Source organism: Rattus norvegicus, chromosome 3 (assembly GCF_021556685.1).
Source record: "Rattus norvegicus strain SHRSP/BbbUtx chromosome 3, alternate assembly SHRSP_T2T, whole genome shotgun sequence".
Lineage (NCBI taxonomy): Eukaryota > Metazoa > Chordata > Mammalia > Rodentia > Muridae > Rattus > Rattus norvegicus.
The window spans coordinates 38,427,255-38,454,389 of NC_141536.1; the positions used below are offsets into that span (position 1 = coordinate 38,427,255).

The 27,135-nt window shown below is 35.0% G+C and overlaps 1 protein-coding gene across 5 annotated transcripts in view; it reads left to right on the plus strand.

The window, feature by feature from the left end:
- Galnt13 (polypeptide N-acetylgalactosaminyltransferase 13) overlaps positions 1-27,135 on the plus strand; it is a 666,951-nt gene that overhangs the window by 345,880 nt on the left and 293,936 nt on the right. For all 5 annotated transcript variants that reach the window (NM_001431575.1, NM_199106.3, NM_001431574.1 and 2 more), the window contains 3 exon segments: positions 16,817-16,983; positions 18,116-18,323; positions 20,689-20,859. In NM_001431575.1, coding sequence (NP_001418504.1) covers positions 16,817-16,983; positions 18,116-18,323; positions 20,689-20,859 — 546 coding nt within the window.

Here is a 27,135-nt window from a genome sequence, read left to right on the forward strand (position 1 = left end):
AATAATAAATCTCTGAATGTACAATTACATCTATAGGTCTGAATCAGATGAGCATATGTATATATGTATATATGTATATATGTATATGTATATATGTATATATGTATATATGTATATATGTATATATGTATACATGTATACATGCATATATGTATATATGTATACATGTATACATGTATATATGTATACATGTATACATGTATATATGTATATATGTATACATGTATACATGTATACATGTATATATGTATATATGTATATATGTGTATATGTATATATGTATATATGTATATATGTATATATGTATATATGTATATATGTATATATGTATATATGTATATATGTATATATGTGTATATGTGTATATGTGTATATGTGTATATGTGTATATGTGTATATGTGTATATGTATATATGTATATATGTGTATATGTGTATATGTGTATATGTATATATGTATAAGTGGGAGTTTCAGCTCCATAGGTATAAAGTCAGGACATCACTGCTCCAAAGTATGGTTCAGTGGGAAAATTTTTATTGTAGATATCCTAGAGCATTCATCCAGGAACATGGAAGGGAGTCATAGATTGACCATGAATGCAGAATGGACTGTGCTGTGAGAGGAAGTGGGGAGGGGTGGAGGGAAAAGTGGACCAGGAAAGAGGGAGCAAGAAAGTAGAGACTAAAAGAGAGGATATAGAGAGAGTATATCCAAATTGTCAGTATGCATAGGAATGAGAGTCTGAGAGGAGAGGGAGGGGTAAGAAGATTCTCAGAGTAGCCAGAGGTACTGAGTGAGCCTGTAAGCAAGCACATGTTTTGCTATTCTGTTAGGCACCCAAGTTAGCTCTTAGTTCCATTTATTTCAGTCCTGATAATGGGTAAGCATCTATGGTGTTTTGCTGCAGCTGCCTCTCCTCGCTACCCTGAGCTATGGAGATGTATCAATGCAACACTTCTCCCAGGAAGAAATATCCACAGCTGTTCTAAGCACTAATGACATAGTATGGCCACAAACTATTATAAAAATAATTTAAAGAGACTGCAACTGTTGCTGAATGTCACAACTCAGTTAATAATGAACTGTAAGGCATTTAAGGCTTAAAACTGACATCCTGCTATGTGTTAACTTGTTGATTAACCGGCACAGAGAGAGAAATGCAACAATCCTTTGATTGCCTTGCATTTTCCATGTAATCGGCTTTTACAACCTAAGCTAATACATGGCTGTAATCTTGCCTTTTTTCCATGCCCCCAACTTAGCAATATATGTTTATTGATATGTGCTTTGAGATAGTCATTTCCTAGAAACATCAAATGCCTTAAAAGTGATCTTACAAAACAAATATCCTCATAAATTTAGAAAGCTGCACAAATATAGGTCACTTGTTACTACAACTGTATTGCATGTTAGAGTTGGAGTCAATAAAGTTTCATTCCATGTAAAATTTTGTGAGACATTTTTGTGAAGTATCCCTGAATGCACAGGGAGGGGCAGATTGGGACTTTTGCAGTAGATATAATACAGCTAAATCAGAAACAATGCCAAAAAAAGAAGAAAGACAGGGAACCAGAGATGGAGAATTCCACCTTGGGATCCTGATGAATAGACTACTGCAAAAAGAAGTGCTATGAGGTCTTTCCTTAAAGTGATACTGATGCATCCCTGTAACTCAGAAACTGTCTGGAATGTGTTAAACAAAGCAACATAACATAGATGGCTCACAGGCCTTCTGTACATATATTACATCAGCAATTTTAATGTTTCTTTCTGTCTAGATATTAAGCTCTTAGATATTAATGACTTCATTTCTTTATCAAAAATTTTGATTTCAAGAATATACAAATATAATTATGTAATGATCATATATTGTATAAATCTGTATAGTTTGATGAATAGGTATAGTTGTATAAAAAAAAAACTTGTGATAGAGTTTCTACATTGTTCAACAATAAACCTGAATTTATCATTATCAATTCTCCTTTATGGTGTTAACTAGAGCAATGTCATTAGTTGAATACAAGGAGTCAAATAATAATCATCCAGAGCATGTGATCAGAAGTTAGACTTTTTCCAGGAGATATTTATTTAGATGATTGTGTGAACCTGACTTTGTTCCTTAATCTGAGAATTTGTACTTATATGATAATGTACCATTTGAGAACTGAGAGAGAAAAATTACCTTGAGCAGTTAATAACTTCACACTCACAGCTGTAATTTCTCCATAGAGAGGGAAACAACAATCTATTTGGGGTTTCTTGAGTTCCAGTGACAACTACTCCCTTCTGTACCATGTGGAAAGTGGACTCAAATGTCAGAGGTTGATTATACTTATAGCTCCAGAATCTTCCTTAAGACATGGAAACATTCTGGTTTTAAAAAGTGTTAATTGAAATTATTCTGTGACAGTTTTATAAATGTTCAAAACATGTCATAATTATTTTCACCCACATACTTTCATATCGCCCTCATTTCCTACCTACTTTCATCCTGACTTCCTTAGAGACCCCATACCCACATCCATAGCTCTTTGTTGTATGACTGACAGGGCCATCTATGTGATCATGGCTGTAGAACTTGCCAGTTGAACTTAACAGGCTCACCAGTGGATAAACAATCCCCATCTCAATCTTTCCCTCTCTCACATCCTCTTTCCCTCCATTTCTCCCCGTTTCTGTCTCTGTCTCTCTGTCTCTTTCTGTCTCTGTCTCTCTGCACACACCCCCTCTCTCAGAATTGATCTGTTTAGCAGAAAAGATGTGTTGGTCACTCTCTGTCATTGTCACATAAGATAGAATATATTTTAAAGAAGAATGCTCAGTTGAAAAAATACCTCTGTCAGATTGGCATAAAGGCAAGCATGCCAAGTGTTTTCTTGACTAGTGATTGATGTGGGAGAGTTCACGTAAGCCCCACCGTCCACTGTGGATGTTGACTACTGTGTGGCGTTGATCCTGAGTTGCATACAAGAGCAGGTTGAGCAAGCAGTACTTCTCTATGGCTTTTACTTCAATCGCTGACCTGGTAAGATTCCTGCCTTGAATTCTTGTTCTGACTTCTCTCAGTGATGGACTATCATCTGAATGTGTAAGCTGAAATAACACTCTCCTCCAAGTTGCTTTGGTCATGACATTTTATCACACCAATAAAAACCCTCTGACAGAGGGATAGGACCCAATGAATCCAGCCTAGGCAAGCTCAGCTGAGGTGAGTTTATGATTTAAATGGTTTCATCATGCCCAGAAAATAGCATTTCACAGACCTTTCTTCTGTTCCTGTTCTCACATTTAGCTACAGTTTCATTGATATTGCATTAATCACATACATGGATCAGATGCAAACAAGATGATGCACTTGGTTATAGTTCCATCATTACCCTTTCCCTTCCCTCTGTCCTCATGTCTACTTCTTACTACCCAGCTGTTCCTGCTTAAATCTTTCTACTCTCAGTCACTATTCTCACATCAACTTTTCTTCTAACCCCTCTTTCCCCATGATGTTTGCTCCTTTTAAAGGAGACAGGACATTTGTTCCATTCAGTACAGGAAGTCATCTGTTTTGCTTCTTACTGTTTAAAATGGGGACATGGTTGATTTTTCTCTTTCCTAAAATTCCCTAATCTCATAGATCAAGGAACCACTCAATATTTTACAAAGAGAGTCTAAATTTCTTTCATAGTAGTCATAATTAAACCTTTATTTGCTATAAGAAGAAAATTATGAAGCACTATGCACAATTGCTTCTTTTTCAGAAAATATATCATCTAATTTTTCATTCATTCTCTAAAAATTTGTATTCTGTTTTTACCTGCTATTGTTGATCCTACAGTCCCTATGCAAGAAAACATTGCACATTTTATCAACAAATATTGTGTCTAAAAATCAAATTTTTAATTTGGACAAAAGCTACATTCCTAAAAGATTGCTTGCTATAAACTTTACAATGATTTTTTATTACTGATTGATGAAAAAGGCTTTTAAATATTTTGGGGTATTTTATTATCCAGACTAAATTATATATATAATATATTTTCTGAACATCTTACACCATAATAGTTAATAATGATTTAATAATAAGAAACTCAAATGAGGACAAAATATCCTATATTAGTTTGACTCTTAAGTTGTTATTTTACACAGTAAGTTATATTGGACTGACATAATCACCTTACTTTTATACTGTTAGTTCTTCTTAACAGGTGATTGATCTACTTATAAACTTTGTTTATTAGCAAATTTTGACCCATTAACCCCTGGATTATTCCCACAGAAGAGAGATTATAGGGAACTAAAAGACATACATTTGGTTGCAGCAGAACCAGAATTAAATTACAGTTTCTTATCAAAATTTAGGAGCTTGTCACAGTGGGAAGAATATAAAGCTTACTTGAACAAAACCCTGGGACTTCTTACCATTTTTTTATCTCACATAAATAAAAGCTTATTTTTGAACTATTGACATTATAGTAACAACTATTGTGGAAAAATATAATAGCTATTCCCTCAATATAAATAAGAACTGAAATACTCAATATTTTATTTTTTGCTTGACAGATTATCAGTATATATCCTAAAGGTATACACACCCCTTTTCTTTATATATCTCATAATAGCAAGAAAACTTGTCTCAGGCCATTTTGGCATCATGTGTATTTTCTCCACCCATAAAAACAATGCATCTTCAAAAATACATTCAAGTTTCTGATTATATAAATTCATCAGTACAAAAGGATAGGATAGGACTTGTATCCTTAAAAATTCTTATTTGTAGACACTTTATTATTTCCTTTTTGTAGCTTGAAACTTTCCTTCCTAGACCATATAGAATGATTTCTTAATACACATGGCTTTCCAGAAAGGAAACTGGGTTAACTCTCATGGGAGTAAATCCCAATTCTAGCATCAAGGGACTAACCCATCTGGAGAGTAATGGAAAGGTGTTAGAATGGGGAAATAAAATCTAATCTTCCCATTGTGTCTTCTACTCGGGGAGAACAGAAAGGAAAGGAGTCTGGGTGAATATTTGTTCTTTCTTCAAGCAAGAATTCGTTCTGCAATTCTCAGAGCTTTGGATTTGGCTGAACAAGGGGAATACTGCATGACAATAATAGTTATGGATGTCAGCAGAAAAGAGACATACAGTAATTTTAAATCCCTTACATTCAAAATGGACTTAAATACAAAGTGAAATTATGACTATTGAATAAACTTAAAACTTAAAACATTTTTCTAAGTCTGATTGAGAAACTTCAAGCTATAGAAAAGGAAAATAACTTCATTAATTTTATTGTTTTTACTCAATAGCTGAATATTACAGTTCTTATTTCAGTTATTTTTAGTATACATGATAACTGTATGATCAGATAGATTGTCTTACATCTTAGGAATCATTGTAGGGATCAACAGAGAGATTGCTCAGTGGTTAAGTTTACTTAGTATTCTTCCAGAGGACCTGAGTCCATCTCTCAGTACCCAATCAGGTAGCCCACAAACTTCTGTAACTCCAACTTTAGTTTCCAATGGCATCCCCACATACATGTGCACATAAGCACACACAGATACACATATGCACACTCAAATAAATAACAGTATTTTAAAGAAGTAAGCCATTACTTTCACAGTTGGTTTGTTTTTATTTATTTTACATAAATTAAACCTGAAAATGAATAATGAAGATTAATAAACATACGCCATGATTTGGAGAGTTCCACATATTAGCTATTAGTAATATATAAAGGGTGATAAGCCATTTACTCCTCTGTGTGGGAAGGATGAAATTCAGTTTTTATTTTCACTGTGTGATTCAGTATACAAAATGCATGTACTCTGTTGAAATTTGTTATTTAATTTTTAATAAATCACTTGCAAACTATGTCATTACAAGTTGTGATACTTATTACCAACAATGCCCAGTCTTCAGTTGTAAAAGCTGTCCTTAAATAGTCTAATTCTGACATGAGAAATAGATATACTTAACAGTTTGATATTGCATGCAGGCACTGAGGCATGATGTTTTATGTCATGCTTAGCATAATAATTGAGCCTGAGTTCACTTATAAGGTGCTAATAATAGGAAGGGAGGGTTGACATGAAAATTTCTTTGGCTGCTTATTCAATGTAATTTAGAAAATGCCCAGAAGTATGATTTTTTTTTTAGAATCTTGTGTATTAAATCTGTTTGCACCATTTTTATATTGGATATATAATACGACGTATGTTGTTACATGGAATATATTTTTATTTTGTGATCACTAAACTTGAAGACAGCAGCAAGTAGTTTAATAGATCCCCTTTATAAGTCGATGAAGAGTGGATGGAGAGATGGCTCAGCATTTGAGTGCTCTTCCAGAGGACCTGAGTTCAATTCCCAGCACCTACATGGTGGCTCATGACTATCTATAAAGGTATCTGATGCTCTCTTCGGGCATGCAGGTGTAAATGTGGTGCACATATTCATGCATATTATATAAATAAATAAACAAATAAATGAAATTTAAGATAAATTAAATAATGGAGATACTGGATTATAGGACAATAACTGAATGAGGAAACAGTTAATTATTTGGGCAAATCTTATAAAAATTGTCCATTGCTATCCTAGTCTTTCATATATCAGTTGGAGGTAAGATCATATCATCACACATGTTTATCAAAGTGTGGAAAATATGTGAAATACATGTAATTCATTGTATATGTAATACATTTTATATTAAGTAAAAATATTCAAATTAGATTCATTAGCTATGTTGACAAATAGGGGAGAGGAGTGTTCAGACTATGATATTGAAAAAATTAGAATGTGTACAGCAGATTTGAGGGAGCAAAAATATGCTAGAAAATGGTTAAAAAATAGAAAAGGAAAGAAATGCTCAAGTAAAGAATTAGCCTTAGCGGAAAGGGAAACATAGTATCAATTTTTATAATTGAACACAGTGGCAGTGAAGCATGTAAATGATATAGGTAATTTAAATGAATTAGAAATTATGGGTAGAAACAATACAGACAAAAATGAAGCTGGCTTAGTGAGTATAATGACATTTTAAAACGTGTCTGTGACTACTGCTGTCACCACCAGTTAATAGGTATGTTCAGCACCATGTCTTACATATCATGGAACTGCAGATGCCCTGTCAATCAGCAGTGACACAAAACAAAACAAACAAGCAAAGAACAACAAAAACAAAACTGACGATACTAGATTCTCCTGAAACAGGGATCAGTAGAAATACTCATGTTCCGGTCACTATATGTAAACACTAAGAGAAAATATTGGCATATTTGTATGTAGAAAACAAGAAACCTCTACATAGCCCATAAAATAAAATGAGGGGTTGGAGCACTGGCTGAGCACTGAAGGGAACATGCTGCTATTGTCAAGTACAGACTTTTGTTTCCTAAATTCACATGGAGATACTGAGTGCTAATCCTTTCAGGAGGATTTAATTCTGTACTCTGAAGCCACTGTTTCTGTATGCTTCACATTTGGACATGCAGACAAAGCACCCATACACAAAAATGTCTTTAAAAAAAGATTATCGGGGTTGGGGATTTAGCTCAGTGGTAGAGCGCTTGCCTAGGAAGCGCAAGGCCCTGGGTTCGGTCCCCAGCTCCGAAAAAAAAGAACCAAAAAAAAAAAAAAAAAGATTATCAAGGGAATATGAATCTCTTTAGAGACCTTTGCAAATTTTTTTTTTGTTCATTTCAGTTTTGGGTTTTGAGAATAGTACTTATAATATTATGGAGAATTTTCTGCCCTGCTCTGAATGACTCCACCTTCTTAGTGGTTTAATTTTACCAACAGGGTATTTATATGGAAGACTAAGCACTTGAAATATTATGGATAATTAGTACAGTACACAGGAGAATATACTCTGAAAAATAAATTTAAAGGAAGAGTGTGCCTTGAGCTCCACCATGGAGTGTATTGGTATTATCTTGAAAAGGTGTACAAGTATAAAAAATTCTATACATCATAAGAGATGATGACATGAGACATCTTTCTCGAAGTAACCTTGAGATGGCCAGTATTATTAGTGTAGATTATGATGGCTCCAGGGTCTCTGGTTGCAAGCTGTGCTGGAAACAGGCCAAAGTCAAAGGAGGGAGACAAGTAGAGGGGGGAGAGTTGTCACCAGCAGGCAGTCTCAGGACTTTATGGTAGAACAATGTTAGCTGAATGTCTTCTGTTTAAATGAAGATGTGATCAACTTATATAACAACAAAACTGTCAGTAGAAATCCAGAACCCTTCCCAGGATTATTTACTTTCCTTATCTAATGACTGGTTCTCTGATAGGATTTTAAAAACTACATTCTGTGCTTTTCACAGTTGCCTAGAGATGAACTGTGGCTACTATCTCAAGTTAGAAATATAGTCATGAAGTCACTAATGTAAGACATCTTGGAACAGTCTGAACTTAGGGCACAATAGGAGAGCAATTGAGGTTAGCCCAGAAACTTAAATGTCACTCATTATTTTTAAATTAATTCATTAATTTATTCGCTTTACATCCCAATATCAGCCCCCTCTCTTCCCAGTATCCCTTAACACAGTTTCTCCCTCATTCCTTCTTCTTTATCCCACATCACTACCTCTCCTGATTCCTGCACATCAAGATTAAGTCACTACATTACTACAAGTACCTTCTCCCACTGAGTCCAGTCCAGGCAGCCCAGTTAGGGGAAGAAGATCCACTCCGCAGGCAGGCAGCAGACTAGGGAGAGTGCCTACTCAAGTTGTTGGGGGATTCACATGAAGACCAAACTGGGTATCTGTTATGGATGTTCACGGAGTCTCAGCCGATGCTCACTCTTTAGTCACTGGTTCAACCTCTGGGAAGCCCCAAGAGTCTAGGTTAGTTGACTCTGTTAGTCTTCCTTAGGAGTTCCTGTCTTCTTGAGATCCTTCAGTCCTTCCCCAAACTTTCCCCCATGACTCCCAGAGCTCCATCTAATGTTTGGCTTTGGGTCTCTGCATTTCTTTCCATTGGCTACTTCATGGAAACTCTTAGAGGATAGTTGTGCTAGGTTGCTGAAGGCAGGCAACAGACTCAAGAGCAGAGGTGAACGGATGGATGGAAGGAAATGGATAGGAAAGGGGATGGGAAACGGAGCTGGGGATCAGATGTAGAGAGAACAAAGGAAGAAGAATGGAAATCACTGTGAAGGGAGAATCTGTTCCCCTGAAAGGCATGCTTTCCCACCGCCTTCCAAGTCCCAGGGTTATCCCAGTGACTAGTGACACAGTAATGACTCTCTTGTGTCTTGAAAGGAGAATCCTGTCTATTCTTCATAGTACAAATACTCCATGCTTTCTTCAAATAATCACCCCAAAGTCCTCAATATTCCATTAATCCTCTCGTTCTAAGGGATGGATTACTTTTCCTTGTTTGTTTGTTCTTTTTGGTTTACATTTGCCATGCCATTTCTTTTGTGAAGTACTAAATTAATTAAAAATTTACTATGGGGGGAGGGGATAGAATAGGGGGTTTAAGGACAGGAAACCAGAAAAGGGGATAACATTTGAAATGTAATGTGTACCGTCATTGTGGTGACTATGTATAATATACCATATTCCTTTGGAATTTTGTTCGTTGATGGGTATTTTTGTGTCTGTGTACATGCAGTGCATTTCTATATGTGCAGGTATACTTGTGTGTCTGTGTATGAGGAGGGGCACTCATGACTGTGTGTACAAATGCTTGGAGGCCCAAGAGACAATCACAGTTATCACCCTTCAGGCAAAAATAAATTAACACGGACCTTTATTTTAAAAGCTTCATCAAAACCAAAATAGTATATAAAGCTACTTCTCATGTGTTAGTATTTTCTTAGGAAATCTCATCCTTATGATTTCAGTCAATAGAGAACAGTTTTTTTTTCACCAGTAGAATGGGAAATTAACCAAAAAGATGTATTCTTTACACAGATTTTATTTCAATTGACTTTTCTATATTTTTCAAATTAATGTAAGACAGCTATATCAATAAACAATTAAAACATAGAGATAATGAACTCTCTATATACACATCTTAAATGGATATTGTATTCTAAATATTGGCATAAGAGCTTCACATATATTAATTCTTTCTACCCCTCCTGCTCTGTAAGTTAGATGCCGGGTGTTTTTTCCAGTTTTATAGCTATGTAAACTAAGATGTGGCAAACTAAAAATATAAGCATCCTGGCTGTAAGTTTACACTGCCCCATGGCATCAGAACAGCTAATGGATTATGGTAGCATTTCAGTATGAGAGATCTGTTGCCTTTGTCTTTGCAGACCTTGAGAGGTTCTAGGCTCCAAGCTTTAAAAGATATTCAACAGTTTTAGATTTCAAATAGATTATTGACCTGATCATTACTGAAGGAAATAAATAAATATTCAGGTCCTATATATGTCTGTAAGAAAATAGAAACAGTTTGCCATTTCATTATATATGCTCTTTCATTAACATATGATACAATATTGTTACCAGAAATAATTCAGGTAATAAGTGAAAAGATACAACCAAGTCAATTCCTATCAGATGAGACTAACGGTAACACCTTTGAAATCTAATGTCTTTGTTTTGAAGCCTCAAGAGTAAAGAGGAAAAGTACAAATGGGTAAAACCTTTCTAATGGTCAAAATCCTACCTGAAAGATGATCAACTAGTCAATTTTAGAGATTATGTAATAGTCAAGTTAAGCTTTATAATCTAAGATTACTATGACCATAAAGTACATTTTTAATATTCATTCTTTTTCGGGGTTGAGGACCGAACCCAGGGCCTTGCGCTTGCTAGGCAAGTGCTCTACCACTGAGCTAAATCCCCAACCCCTTTAATATTCATTTTTGATTGCACTGAACGTCTTCAAAAATCTTGTATATGTGTTATGACAATTTTACTGAGCTGAAGTGATGACAATATGAGCATTTATGGGATGTACACATAGATATCTAATTAAAGCAGGATCTTAGGCTTTCAGGTACAGTTTTCTCAGTACATCCAAACAGAAACTATGTTGCTTAACTTAAAAGGGATATACATTAGAACAAAATGGCTTGTGAATCTTCTCTTTAGCTTTTTAATTTTCATATGACTTCCCGAATTATTTTTCTGGATTTAGATGCTTGGGGAAAAAAATCAATGAATGATTCATAAAATTGTAGAAAAATGTGTTTGTATACCTCTATTTAGAGTATAATAATGGACAAGTATTAGTGATGAGTTGGTCTCATGCCTCCTATAGTATCCTGCCTACTCATTAAGTTTTAATTTATGTATTTCCTTATTAAATATATTTTTGTGGCATACAGAGTGACAGATAATGGAGTAGCTGAGGGAAGGAAATGGAGCTTCTTATTTTTATCTGTTTCAAAGACTCCCCTACTTTATTGGATTTTAGATTTATTAAGAAAGAGTAATAAGTAAAAATGTTGAGGTCTATCAGATGTAGAACAGGAAGGGATTAAATAACTTTACATGGGATTAGATAAGGGAAAAGAAAAATTCTCTATTCTCTGTTTTCTACAGCACAATGTCCAGTCAATGTCCTAAGGTTAGAAGGGCAATATATACAACTAAATCCAAGGAAAGAAGTCAAGAAGTAAGTAAGTGGAGCAACATTTTGGCCAGAGGCACTCTTTCCTATCAACCATTATGTATAAGAAAAAAGAGGAAGCCAGGGTGGATCGAAAAGTAGGCAGGCCAAGGATAAGATGTGCACCTGGGTTTTAAATAAACATAAAACTTGATTTACATAAAATTTAAGGTTCTCAGTCAGTTTTGAGAAAATCATGTGATTTTTGACAACCATATATATCGGTATATATATATATATATGTAAATGTATATGTATATATATATATATGTAAATGTATATGTATATGTATATATGTATTTAAATATATATTGCAACCTGTGGAAAATGTGGAAAATTAAATACTGTATTTTACTTAGGGCCCCAAGCTGTTCAAGACCATGAAGGAACTATTTTCTTATTGCCTAAATTTGATTTACATGAATGCATTGGGATGTGACATAAATTCTGTCTGTGGTTGTTCTTATTGGGGAATGGAAGCCACATGTAATCCTGAACATCCCATAGATCTTAAAAATAAGAAACATATAGAGGCTTTTTGTTACAAGACTTCATTTTAATTGCTATTATTAATCTTCTTTATTTGAGGCAGTAAAAGGTAACCACTGGCTCAGTGAGCAGCCAGCCAGCAAGCCAAGCACACCATAGTGTTGACAGCCTTTGTTGGGAGTTCTAGATGGATTGTTTCGAATGTAACCACCGTGTAATTATGGCTCCTTTGTGATTTCACATTCTCATCTTACAGTCGATTTTTCTTCCTTTGATGTATCATGTTGTGTTGAGTAGCTTATCAGAAAACATCAATATGCCTTTGAAAAGGAGAAAATCAAATTGTAACAGTTTATGTTCTCCTAATGTGTGCATAGCCAAAGGGAAGAGATGGTAAATAGGTACACTGTTTCACGCATTTCCGGATTGCAGCTGTTTGAAACATCCCTGTACTCCCATACTCCCTCCAAAGTAGCATAACAATATTTTCTTTTGTATTTATACATCTCCAACCAAAAGGCAGGGGATTGAACATTACTGTACATCTAAATGACATATGCATTACAGGTAAAGGAGTGGAGACTCGTTTTCACTTCTCAGTCTACAACTGTGCAGAATAATTTCAAAACCTATTAACTACATACATTTCGTTTTCAATTTAGACAAAGAGGATGCTTCATTTGTTTTAATATGTCTGTGAGTAGAAGAATTTAAGATTATAGTTCTCAGTTTTGATTTCACAAAATATATGGCTTAATATTACACTTTTATTTAATTGAGAAAATTTTGTTAATGTATTCATGTTATTTTGATTTTTATATACCCCATTGCCTTTGCTCAGTTGCCCTGTGAATGTCTTTCCCTATCCAGTGTTCTCCCCAACTTCATCCCCTCATTGTTATTATTATTATTATTATTATTATTATTATTATATTTTCATAGTATTAATATTCCCTATGCCTTCAATTATTGCTGACCATATGTGCTTGCTATGTCATCATCCTCTGGGTAATAAGAAAATTGCTGATGCTAGATCTCTGAAGTAAATCAACTCTGCCTCCCTCAGGGTCATAAACTGCTGACAGTATTTAACCAAGGGTAGGGCACTGGAAGTATTTCCTTTATCTCTGCTGGAATTTTTCCTGGCTTTATCTTGTACAGTTCTTCTGCCAATAATCACAGCTGTTGTGAGTTAATGTGCATATCAGCCGGGTTATGTCCAGAAAACTGCATTTCAGGGCTGTCCTCCTCATCCACAAGCTCTTGACCCTCTTTCACAATGTTTTCTGAGCCTTTGAAAGGTTGCTATAGATAACCGGTTCACATCTGAGCACTCACAGTCAGTTAGCATTTTGACCAATTCTAAATCTCTGTTTTAGATACTACCTACTGTAAGAAGAATGTCTTTGAGCAAATTTGAGAGCAGCACAAGTTAATGTCTATAGAGATATTAAGAAGGTATGTTGACAGCATCATACCTTCATTCCTAGTTTCTTAGCAAGATTTAACTTATCAGACGTGAACTCACTCCTATGAATTAGTAGTTAGTTAGTCTTCCCCACGATTCTCATAACATTACTGTACCAGTGGATAAAATTTATTGATACTACATAGCATCTATTTTTGGGTAAGACAACTGATACCATTTTTTTGACAGCAACATGCATAGAACCTTCTGGCACTATGAAAATTAACCATCACAGAGCAAGTTTCTTGCTAACTTTTAATTGATTTCTAGGTGCTTGCAACTGAAGCATTTGTGTCCAGGAATAGGATCTTCTCATTGAGTTATTTTTAATGTTCAAATGCCTATATTTTAATGTGTAATATAAAGGGTTTAAAACTTGTTAACTCTGCATGGCCACATCACTACTATTTTATTCAGTATCTCTGTGATGGAAAGTAATACAACAATATTTTTGAAGTCATAATAAGATGATTCCCACATTGATTGAATATGATTAAGAGTCACAGACACAATCTTAAAAGTATCCAAAAGAATCCTTTGGTTGCTGGTTTGATGTTGGCTCAAAGGAATAACCTATATAAAAATCAAAACAAGAAGAGAAAGTGGGAAAGAGCCTTAAACTCATTGGTCCAGGAGGAAATTTCCTAAAAAGAACTCCAATGCCTCAGGATTGATAAATGGAACCTCATGATACTGGAAAGCTTCTGTAAGGCAAAGGACATAGCCAATAAGACATATTGGCAACCTACAGATTGGGAAAAAAGTCTTTACTAACCCCCCATCTGATAGAGGGCAAAGATCCAAAATATGTATAGAACTCAAGAAATTAACCACCAAAAAAAAAAAAACAATGCAAACAAAAAAATGGAGTGTTGAATTAAACCAAGAATTCACAGCAGAGGAATCTTGAATGGCTGAGAAGCACCTAAAGAAATGTGCAAAGTCCTTAGTGATCAGAGAAATGAAAATTAAAACCCTGATGTTCCACCTTATATCAATCAGAATGGCTAAGATTAAAACCACAGGTGACAGCACAGGTTGGCAAGAATGTGGAGAAAGAGGAACACTTCATTGCTGGTGGATTGCAAACTGGTACAACAACTCTGGAAATCAATTTGGAGTCTTCTCAGAAAATTGGAAATAGATCTAACTGAAGACCCAGAAATATCATGTACCCAAAAGATGTCCCACCATTCCACAGAGGCATGGGTTCCACTATGTTCATAGTGGCCTTGTTTCTGATAGCCAGAAACTGGAAACAACCAAGTTGTCCCAGGACAGAAGAATGGATACAGAAAGTGTAGTTCATTTACACAATGGAATACTACTAAGCTACTAAGAATGAGGACATCCTGAGTTTTGTAGGCAAATAGATGGAACTAGAAAGTATCATTCTGAGTGAGGTAACTCAGACGAAAATGACAAGTGCAGATTACTGTGTATGAGTCAATATTTTCTTAGTTGCCATTTAGAATTTCAAACAGGAAATTCTGATTTAAAGGAATTACTTAAAAATAATAACTGACAATTGGGTAGCATTTATTAACTGTTCTGTTTAAGGCAGTAGCTGTTGAGTGTTGGCGTCTCTTCACATTGTTTGTATAACTTTACTTCAGAGATGATAATGACTATATTGTCATATTTGGTACTTGGCATGCTGAAGGTAATGGGAGCTTTTGATGAGGCGGAGAGTACAGGATTGAAGAAAATGGTGGGTAAACACTTCTCATTTACTGAGATGGCTTTCTCAGTTCATTTAGTGCTGAACTGCCTGGAGATAGAAGTGAGAAGATGATGAAGTACAAGAATGTTGTTTGAACACTTCCACAGAGTGGAGAGAGCTATAAACCCATCACATTTTCTTTTTTCATATGCACACTATCTACTGTATTGTAGAGCTCAGTGCGTGTTTATTTTCAAATAAGCTTTTGCAAAACATGTTAGAAATGGTATGTATGGTATATACAGATGCTCTTACCTGACTAGTTTAGGAGGTTTCACTGATTGGATGACATTTTGGATTGTTTTGAAAGAAAAATGTCCTAATGGACAGTTTCAATTTTATTTTATTGTTTGTCTCCACCTCCTATATTTCACTGAACGCTTTTTCCTTCCCTGTGGACAAAAATTATTTCTAATAATACGGCATTGTGTAATATATTATCATAAATTGCAGGAGTTCTGGCATCTTTTCATGGAATTATTTTAAATTTTTACTTCTTAGACTATTTTACATTAAATATGTCCTAGGGTGAATAAGCTTCTACCTCAGCTTCAGAAGTCCACTGACACATTTCCTAGTCCATAGTGAAGAGGATTTAAAATTACATGACAGACATTTCTAATGGTTGAAAACTTGACAGAGGAAACGGCCATCTGCATATTCCATTTCAAGGTGGCTACTACAAAAATCAAGCCCTTTTGAATTTTTGAATTGAGGGCCTGTGCAGTAAGATCTTGGCCCGCCTGAATTTGAGAACACTTTCGACATTGTTTCTTAAAAAATATTAAATTGTAAAATTAGTGATAATTTTCATTCAACAGCTTATTGATCCATCTGCTCCTGAGGCTGGCTGCAAAACAGGACTTCAGGCTCCATCTCAGACTTAGCAAATTAAATCTGTGTTTTAAGCAACTCTCTGGTGGTATTTGTACACATTCGAGTTTGGACAGTACTGGTAAACAAATTCTTTCCCATATGTCTAGAATACCAAGGCATTGTAGGAGCCACTGTCCTCACCTTCCTTTGAAAATGGAAATATGTTACTGTTTTCTCAAGTGCAGTGCAAAGCTTATTTTCTTAAATCTTGTGAGAGATAAATAATCTCAGCCTTACATGCTTTAAACTGCACAGATTTGTGTCTATTTATACCCATAGAGCTTTTTGAGCTATGTATTTTTGTAAATGAAGGAATAAAAAATGTTTCCGGTAAATGAATTTGTCTGGTTCTATTGTATCTAGCATTCTTAATTATTTGACAGTTTAAGAATATTATTTTGGTTTTTCTCAGATTTTTCTTAGAATTATGGAAATCATGCTGCTTTGTTCCCTGCAGGAGTTAAAATAAAATATTGGTAATTATGCATATTTAACTTTCAAAAGGCCAAATGATTACTCATAGTGCTTATAAAAAAGGAAAATTATTCCAGATATTCATAAATCAGCTCCTTGGTAAAGGACTTTGAAGTCTGAAGTTTTATTGTTATGAATATTCCTACTGAGGAAGATCAGGAAAAAACATGAATTTATTATGATCACTATCTTTGCTTTTTCTCAGCTGCAAGACTAAAGTCTACCCTGATGAACTTCCAAACACAAGCGTCGTCATTGTATTCCATAATGAAGCTTGGAGCACTCTACTTAGAACTGTCTATAGTGTCATAAATCGCTCACCGCACTACCTGCTCTCTGAGGTCATCTTGGTTGATGATGCCAGTGAAAGAGGTATGCTTCGCACATCTGTAAACAGGGATCATTTTTATAGTCAGAAAGTAGCTGGACTAACATATATCTTGATGTGTTGCATCATTTAACTGATGAGCTTTTTTTTTTTTTTTTTTTTGGTTCTTTTTTTTCGGAGCTGGGGATAACTGATGAGCTTTTAATTCGTGCAGTTCTCGATATTCATAAGGGAAATTGGTCTGAAGTTCTCTTTCTTTGTTGTGTCTTTGTGTGGTTTAGGTATAAGAGTAATTGTGGCTTCGTAGAAGGAATTCGGTAGGGCTCCATCTGTTTCAATTTTGTGGAATAGTTTGGATAATATTGGTATGAGGTCTTCTATGAAGGTTTGATAGAATTCTGCACTAAACCCGTCTGGACCTGGGCTCTTTTTGGTTGGGAGACCTTTAATGACTGCTTCTATTTCCTTAGGAGTTATGGGGTTGTTTAACTGGTTTATCTGTTCCTGATTTAACTTCGATACCTGGTATCTGTCTAGGAAATTGTCCATTTCCTGAAGATTTTCAAATTTTGTTGAATATAGGTTTTTATAGTAAGATCTGATGATTTTTTGAATTTCCTCTGAATCTGTAGTTATGTCTCCCTTTTCATTTCTGATTTTGTTAATTTGGACGCACTCTCTGTGTCCTCTCGTTAGTCTGGCTAAGGGTTTATCTATCTTGTTGATTTTCTCAAAGAACCAACTTTTGGTTCTGTTGATTCTTTCTATGGTCCTTTTTGTTTCTACTTGGTTGATTTCAGCTCTGAGTTTGATTATTTCCTGCCTTCTACTCCTCCTGGGTGTATTTGCTTCTTTTTGTTCTAGAGCTTTTAGGTGTGCTGTCAAGCTGCTGACATATGCTCTTTCCTGTTTCTTTCTGCAGGCACTCAGCGCTATGAGTTTTCCTCTTAGCACAGCTTTCATTGTGTCCCATAAGTTTGAGTATGTTGTATCTTCATTTTCATTAAATTCTAAAAAGTTTTTAATTTCTTTCTTTATTTCTTCCTTGACCAGGTTATCATTGAGTAGAGCATTGTTCAATTTTAAACTCTGTGTATGAGATTGGTACTGCCCACCCTTTGTTTTGTTCTAGAATGTCTACAAACCTTGCTCATACATTCCTGTTCCGTGTTGCAGATTTCCTCAAGTTGACATTAGAGAACTACGTGAAGACTTTAGAAGTGCCGGTGAAAATTATCAGGATGGAAGAACGCTCCGGGTTAATACGCGCTCGTCTCCGAGGAGCAGCTGCTTCAAAAGGACAGGTCATAACTTTTCTGGATGCACACTGTGAGTGCACCTTAGGATGGCTGGAGCCCTTGCTGGCGAGAATAAAGGAAGACAGGTAGGGAGCCCTGTGTTAAGTCTGCCAGGCTTACACCTGGACCTTTGAGGGCAGCTCCAGCTGTCTATCACAATGCCTAGTCGGAAATGCTATTTTCAGAAGGTTTATTTCATATGCTTCAGAGAAAAGGCAGTTTTCTTATTTTGAAGATGAACACCCTATTGATTCGTGTTAAGCATGGGTAAGTGATTAAGAATAGGCAGATGATACAGTGAAAAATGTTTTGAGCATTTACGGGTGAAGTTAATCATTCCAGTTTGACAGCATAATATGTTGTAGGAAATTTTCAAAGCACCTTTGGTCCTCCCAACTCCCCTGTGCAGGGATTGCAGATGTTCTAACAAACTTGCTTATGTTACTGGAAGCGCAGAGAATAATTTAGGCCTTCCCGTTCTCTCGGCAGGGTTTTCTTCATTGCTTCTGTGCTTTCAGTAAGTCTAGTTCAACTTCATCTCGAAGTTCTTGACACACACACACACACACACACACACACACACACACACACACACACACAAACACACACGACTTCCTGAAATAATACTCTTTGTTTAAAAAGTAATCAGAGCACAGTATAATTTTTGTAGCTACTCATAAGTGTGGCTGCTAAATTAGTGTAATTCTTATACCTAACAAAGATAACAAACATCAAATGGTATCTGATGTGTTAAATCATTACAGAACACTTCCTTTGCATGGCCATTTCATGCACAGTAGAAGACCCCAGGATTGAAATTTTTAATTAAATGCGCAAAACAATGGATTCTAGTATAAACTAGTTCAGACTCATCACATAAATGGCAGGATCTGCTACTTGCCATGAAGATAAATAGAGGCTATCAATAAAATGAACCACAAAAGTTCAAGAAGCCAGTGGGACCCTCTTATTCAACTCAGTACAGTATACAGCTAGTAACAGTTTGTGTATTGTGCAGTGCCCACAGGAGAATGAGGCTGACAAAGCAAAATGAGCTTAGAATATTCAGTATATTTTCTGGTAACATTTTGTACATTATACTCTTCTTTAAACATGTGTTTCATAATCAACTTAATATGTTTTTAATGTAATGCTTCAGATTTCCATGCATAAACCATTTGTTTTTATTCTAACTCTTCATTTGCATTATACTTATATATAATGAGTCTTTTTGTTTCTGATTATACATTTTTACATTGCCACAACTAGACAGCAAATGCGCTCAAGAGAATTAGATCTGATTTCTCCCCCATTAAAAGTTAAATGATTAAATCCAGTAAAAAATAAATTAATTAATTAATAAATGTTATGATTTCCTTGTAGCCAGATTCACCAAGAAGCTTTTTCAAGGGTAGGATGAAGATTAGTGATTTCAAAGAACTTCAGGCAATGGCCGAGACCGCATAATAACGAATGGCAGTAATACTGCAGAAACAATCGTCCTGTTTTGCTTTCCATATCTACTGTTGACTTAGAATGTGCATGGTACTCTGTTGTTCAGAATTAACTACAATCCATGTCATCTGGAGTAGACTTGAACATTTCCTCATAGAGAAGTTTGGTGGTTGACCCGTAGGAAACCACTAAAACTACATAAAGGCAAGAATGGGAGAAGCTATGAAATGGATGGGAAAAAAATGCCCAAAGAATACCTATGTGAAACATCTGTATCCTAAATCAACTCACAAAGACTAAAACATCTTGACTATCTTTAGTATAGGAAACCAAGGTAGAGCACCTACACAAAATAATGTCTTCTATTAACACAGTACCTGGACTGAGATAGCAATAGACTGTGAATTCTCCGACTGCTTGATGCTAAGTGTGCTAGTCCTGGTGTCCTTCATAGATTCTGTTTATTGGTATTAATAGATCATGATTTTTAATTTTTGTTGATTGTTTTCCTATAGGGAATTTTCTCTGTGACAAGGTTTCCTATACTCTTTAAACTAATTTGATCTATTTGAATTGTAAAACCCAGATTTAATCCTGTCTCATTCACTCTTCCTCCCTGTATACTATTGCTTTTCAGTGGGTTATAGCTGAGAATGATGCAGAACATCAAAGCAACTTGACTAATCATGCTGTGGGTGGTTGCTTATGAAAATAGACAGTGTTCATCCTGCTGAGTTAGTACTTAGAATGCATTCTGAAATCAGCTCGAAGGTCAATTAGAATGTCTGATTAGATTTCACATCATAGCATTAAGGTAAAGGTGAAGAGGAAAAGCAATCTTAGAGGAAATGGTTCAGCAGAGAATAAGAATAAGATAAAATTAAAAGCATAGTGGGGTCATAAAAATAATTAAATGTTGTTACATTATATATAATCAACTTGAAGAGCTAATGTAAATTGTCATTTGTCTATGAATCGGCTTTTGTTTTTCTACAGGAAAACAGTTGTGTGCCCAATCATTGATGTTATTAGCGATGATACCTTTGAGTACATGGCTGGTTCAGACATGACTTATGGTGGTTTTAACTGGAAGCTAAATTTCCGATGGTATCCTGTCCCTCAAAGAGAAATGGATAGGAGAAAAGGAGACAGGACCTTACCTGTCAGGTATGCAGGTCATTATTTCCAGACTAGTCATATTTTTATTCTTATGTTAACCAGAGAGCATTGTAAGTTTGGTCTCAATTTTTAAAAATGCTTAGAAATATTTACTATTTTCTATATATTTTTGTCCTTTACACAATCATATAAGAATGAATGACAATGCTGAGTAAGGTTAACATGTGCAAACTTGCATGTTGATATGAATGCCAGGAATTTTAGATTCTTTGTGTGTCTTTGAGTGTGAGTATGTGTATATATATGTATATATGTATATATGTATGTATGTATGTATATATGTATATATGTATATATATTTTAAATTATACATATAATTTTAATATATATAATTTTTAAATACCTTAATACTTCAGATGAATGTGGGTAATATGAAATGTTTTTATTATAGTGTGAGTATTCTTAAAAGTGAAGTGACCAAAATGTTTTGATAAATATTCTAAACTTATTACTCTTAAAATTTTATATTCCTTTCACAATAATAGAAATAATAATTTGGAAAACTTTAATGTCTGAACAAACATGAGTGCTTTTTTGGTCTAAATTTTTAAAAACCCCTTAATCTGAAGCATTTACAGTGTAGTACATATTGCTCTTAGTGTTTAACCATACACATCATCATTTTCTACAAGACCGATCACTCACTTAAATAACACTAAAATATATATGGCTAATATAAGTCTTTTGCCTCCATCAAAAATCAATTATCTAAAAATACAGAAATATTTTAATATATTATATTTTAAAAGATGAATTTAATAAATTACTATTCTCTTGAAAAATGTGAAAATGTTGTAATCTCAAAAAAAAAACCATATATATACTCTGATCTGTGCAATGCCTGGTAGTCCATTATCAGGCAGGGTATGTTTAATTCCTAATAATATAACACATTGAATTAAGATTAAAAAGAAAACTCTGGTAGTAGAAGAGAACACTTTAATTCTATGTTACTGAACACTTAGATAGGAAAATTGTTAACATTTTTAGATGTACTACCATAGCTAGAAAAATGAGTTTGACCCCTAAAAATTGCAGATCTATTAATATTGAGTGTACATAAACCTACAGTTTTTACATGCCTTATAATCTTCAAATCTACCTATCCTGCTTGTCTGTTACATCAGCATGCTGAGGATATATAATAACTCCAAGATTTATTAACAATGCTCTTGTCATATATTCTAGTTTTATTTAACTTTTAAAGTTTTTATCCCAATTAAAAATCATCAAACCACTTCACAGACACACACACTTAAATATTGTTATAATACAATAAATTGAAGAAATACATACTCAGAAGAAAGTGGTGTATCTAAATGTGCTTAAGAAAACTTACTGAAATACAGTAGTAAAGGCATGTTTTACTTAAGCTTCTTATTTCATGTTGGAAAGATAAAATTAAAGCAGCGAGCAGTCTGGGAATACGTAACTAATCTCATTCATAAAGAAAATTAAGTGGCACAGGAAGCAGCCTCCTTTATTCTCATCTCTTGCTCACAAAAATACAAACAAACAAACAAAAAACAATGAAAGTCATCAAGTCATCAAGCACACTGCATATTAAACTTGTTTGTGGTTTTGATAAAAAAGTATTAGAACCAATCAAATGTATTTATTTTCTTTATGGACTGAATATTACTTTTTTTTTTCTAAAATATGATGAGTGGAGAAACCTCAATGTCTGCTGAAGTTTGATGATTCCTGTGGCAAAAGGTTAATTAATTCATGAGCGCTGTTGTAACAGCAGGCAGGTAATTTTCATCAGCAGTGTTGCAGAGTGAACTTTGTATTTCTAATTCATTACTTGGAGATGTGATCATTTCTCTCACCTTCATGCAAACAGATTAATCATTCTATGTATTGAAGATATTGAGGATAGATCTTCTTCCCCACTTGATTATTCGAACTGTGAATAACTAAAGGGATCAAAATGAAGTTGAGGTTTTAGTTTTATTTAGAACAATGCTTAACTTAAAATGTCCCTTATTGGGGCTGGGGATTTAGCTCAGTGGTAGAGCGCTTACCTAGGAAGCGCAAGGCCCTGGGTTCGGTCCCCAGCTCCGAAAAAAAGAACCAAAAAAAAAAAAAAGTCCCTTATTGGCAGAACTTCTTAGTTACTGTAATTGGCTAGTCATCATGTAGATATACAACTATGCAACTGCAATTATAGTTCGCCAACTTTAACTAGTGACCTAAACTCAGATAGGTTAAAGGTAAAATGCATAGTAGCGATACTATACCATACCACAGTATGGTTTTGACTATATGCTACAGTACTCTTGGCTCTAGTATTTTCCGTTATAAAAGGAAAGGGGCATACAAAGATGGAGTTTGGAGCCTTTTTACTTTTCTTTAATCACTAAATGTTCTTGAGAGCATTTTGCTTCTCAATGGAACAAGACAGTAACTAGCATTTTAAGTTTGAGAGCCAGATCTAGCAACCTACGTGGCAAACATTACTGCCTTTACATGCCTAGTTTTAGTGTTTCATATTTGTAGAAAACCACCAACATTGAAATGAGATGTTTGAAATAAAATTTGGTTCTTGTGGCTATGGTAATCTCCTGTTAAAATGGCACAACCTTTCTTCTTGTCTTCTTGTCAAGGGAGCTGAGTAGAACCACCTATACACCAGAGGCATGAGAGCTTAGCGCTATCCTTGTAACTTATATGACTGTCTCCCTGACTCTAAGCTTAAGGGTCAGTTGCCATTTAGCTTCTTTATTATGCTTAAAGAATTAAAATTTATTTTAGCACCTCTGATTCAAATCATCATTAACTGTGGCTATGGCCATTTACTTTTCTGAGTCTACTTCCTTTGAATTGATTTAAGTTTCAAGAAAGACATTGAACATATTAGTTTGTATGAATATACGTATATATTACCCATTGAAATAGACACCGCAAGCATGGTTGCCCAATAAAGGCAGCCCCGACGAACTGACGGGTCCCTGAATTCAATTTTGTTTTTTTTTGTTTGTTTGTTTTTGTGATAAAATACTTGACAAAAGGCAACTTAGAATAGAGAGGGTTTACACTGCTCAAAATTTCAGATTACAGTCCATCATAGCACGTGTGTCAAGGGATGAGAAAATAAAGCAATTATTCACATCACATTTACAGTCAAGAGAGGAAAGTAGGGAAGCCAGGCATGTTCTCTACTAGTTTTATCTTCTTTTATGTAGTCCAGCATCCTGAAATTAGGAATGGTACTGTACATTTTGTACATTTTGAGGCTGAGTCTTTCAACATCAATAAAGTCGGTTAATAACATCCGGCCTAGGCATGCTCACAGGACACCCTGATCGTCACAAAATCTCATTCCTCTTTTTCCAGTGATTCTAGGCTGCATCAAATTGACAACTAAAACTAACAATCACTGAACTAATAATATGGACTTTCTTTCTAGCACATAACTTTTTAGTTGATTTGATTTAGATGTTGAGATGAGTATGATCCTGCATTGAAATATATATGTATGCACCTTTTTGGTCACAGTATTGGAACCTGCACATGTTAAACTCTCACAGCAACCTCTTTTGTAGAGTTATTTATTGTTTAAATTGTTACAAATTCTAGATGAAGCAAAAGGAAGAATATGCAGGATATACCTATGCTAATACTACAGCAGTGTATATTTCTGGGTTAAGTCTTATAGATTGCATTAGTATTTCAATTAAGCTCTGTATGCAGCCCTCAATAGACAGTTATAAAGACACTTGGTTCCACGTTAATTTCTCACTGATTAAAATATATTTATATAAGACACATACTGGTTATTTCTCATCCATATAACATTTTACCCTTCACATCTTGTTTCTCATTTAGTTGCTATTAATATTCTTAATATAATTTCTTTCATTCTTCCATCCATCACACTGTTAAGTATATTCTGATTAGAACTGAAGAGCTTTAAGTATTTATTTAATTCTTAGTATTATAATTAATCAGACACCTAGATTTCATTATCAGCTTTTATTCGGTACATATTTTACTTACTTTTATTTCCACTATTAGTAGCCCTTAACTGATAGACGGTTATGCTTTATTTAATTAGAATCATATTTGAGTAAAGACTATAAAACAAACTTGATAATTTGATTAGTAATACCTTCAATTACAAGTGTTATGCCCTCTTTTTGGAAAGATAAGAATTTCTCGAGCGCTCTATGTACACTATTCCAGTGTGCTGTAAGGGAAGCAATGCCGAAGCTAGTTTTGGGGAGAACTATGGTTCTTTCCTTAACTATAAAACTGAAAACTATTCTTTCTGCCTTCTTTAAATTATGGAAGTATTTAAAAGTGGCACGAAGTATTAAGTGAGAAATATCCTTAACAAGAATCAGAAATTGAGTTTTAATTTTATCCCTGATGATAGGAGGTGTACTCACTGCAGACTCAATGTGACAAATGTATAAACACATAAGAAAGCATAAGACTGAGGGTCCCCAAGGCAGTCTCTGTCATACTTCCTTCTAAAGCTTCTCTTCAGCGGTACTTAATCGTAGTTTAAATTTTGCCATACTGTTCATTAGTGTTTTATGTCATTTAGGTTGGGGTCATTTTATTATTTGGTGTTGCATAAAAACTTTGATTAGATGCTGCTATCTTCCCAGCTCATATCCTACATTATACAGCAAAAACTGAAGATTCATTTTGTCACTGTTGTTTGTTTTCTGCTTCACTCTGTTTTTGAAATGAGGTCTCTTTTATCGAAGGTCAGCTATTAATTTGTTAGGTAGCTGAACATGGTTTTGAATTTTTTATGAACATCCTGCCTCCACCAAGGCAGTGCTAGGGTTATACATGGCATACGCTGTTGCGTCTGATTTTTATGCAGAGATGCAGACCAGGGTGAGTTGCATGCTAAGCAAGACCTAAACCAAAAGAAGACCAACGTAAGCTTCCAAAGAAAAACTTGAACCTGAATTCTTATTCACATTTATCTGTTCTTTTCCCCAAGTACTAGTAATAGAAAACGAGACTTGTACTTTATAGGCAAGTGCTCTGCCCCTGAACTACACCTTCGGTCTTTCTATTCCACCTTGCTTTTACCACAACTTGCTCAAGACTCTTCTTTCCTCGTTCTTTCTTACAAGTCTTGAGATTCTGGCCCCTCAAGTCACTGCACATCTCAGTTCCCAGTTTCTGTAGTGTAAAAAATTTAAAGTGCATATTTTATTCTGGAAAATCATTTACTGAGAAAAAAATCATATATTTAATTCTTAATGAAGCATCAAAACAAAACAAAAGCACAGAGAATGTCAGGGATTTAAGCAGAATAAATGTTCAGAAAGAAAAAGTTGAACAGTGACTATTGACCTGCTCCATTCTTGCAAGGTGATCTTCAAGTCTAACATATGTGGTTTGGAAAGAGAGTAAGCATTTCATTTTAAATAGAACCTTTGAAACTATAATCTTTTTAATTCTTTAATTGATTAATATATTCATTTTTTTACAGTGCAGTTGTTATCCCTCTCCTGGTCTTCCCTTGTGGTTGTTCCTCATCCCATACCTCCTCCCCCATCTCCAAGAGGATGTTTCCACCTCCAACCACACCTCTCAACTCCCTGGAGCCTCAAGTCTCTCAAAGGTTATGTACTTCTTCTCTCACTGAGGCAAAACCAAGCAATCCTCTGCTGTATATGTGTTGGGGGCCTCAAATCAGCTAGTGTATGCTGCCTGGTTGGTGGCTCACTGTCTGAGAGATCATGGGGCTCCAGGATAGTTGAGATTGCTGGTCTTCCTATGGGGTTACCCTCCTCTTAAGCTTCTCCCAGCTTTCCCTAATTCAACCACAGGGTTAGCCAGCTTCTGTTCATTTGTTGGGAGTAATTCCTGCATCTGACTCAGCAGCTTGTTTGACTTCTTGGAGTGCAGCCCTGCTAGTCTCCTGTCTGTAAGCATACCATAGAATCAGTATTAGTGTCAGGCCTTGGAGCTTCTCCTTGAGCTAAATGGAAAGAATATATTTGCATTCCGTAATTCCTTTTCATTATAAGACATTTGTAAGATTTTTATTACAATCTGTTATATGAAAATAAACAGGGCAGCACACAAAGTTTTCAGTGAGATTCGTCAAACTGTATGGTATTTATTCACCAAGAAATGCTCCCACATTAGTCAAAGCATTTTATGCAGCTGGTTTCACTTAGTCTTTTGTTTATTCAACTAGTCTTGAGTATGAAAATAAAGTATTAGCAACAAGAATAAAAACCCATCACACCAAATAATATGCAAAATAGTAAGCATCCTTCTGGA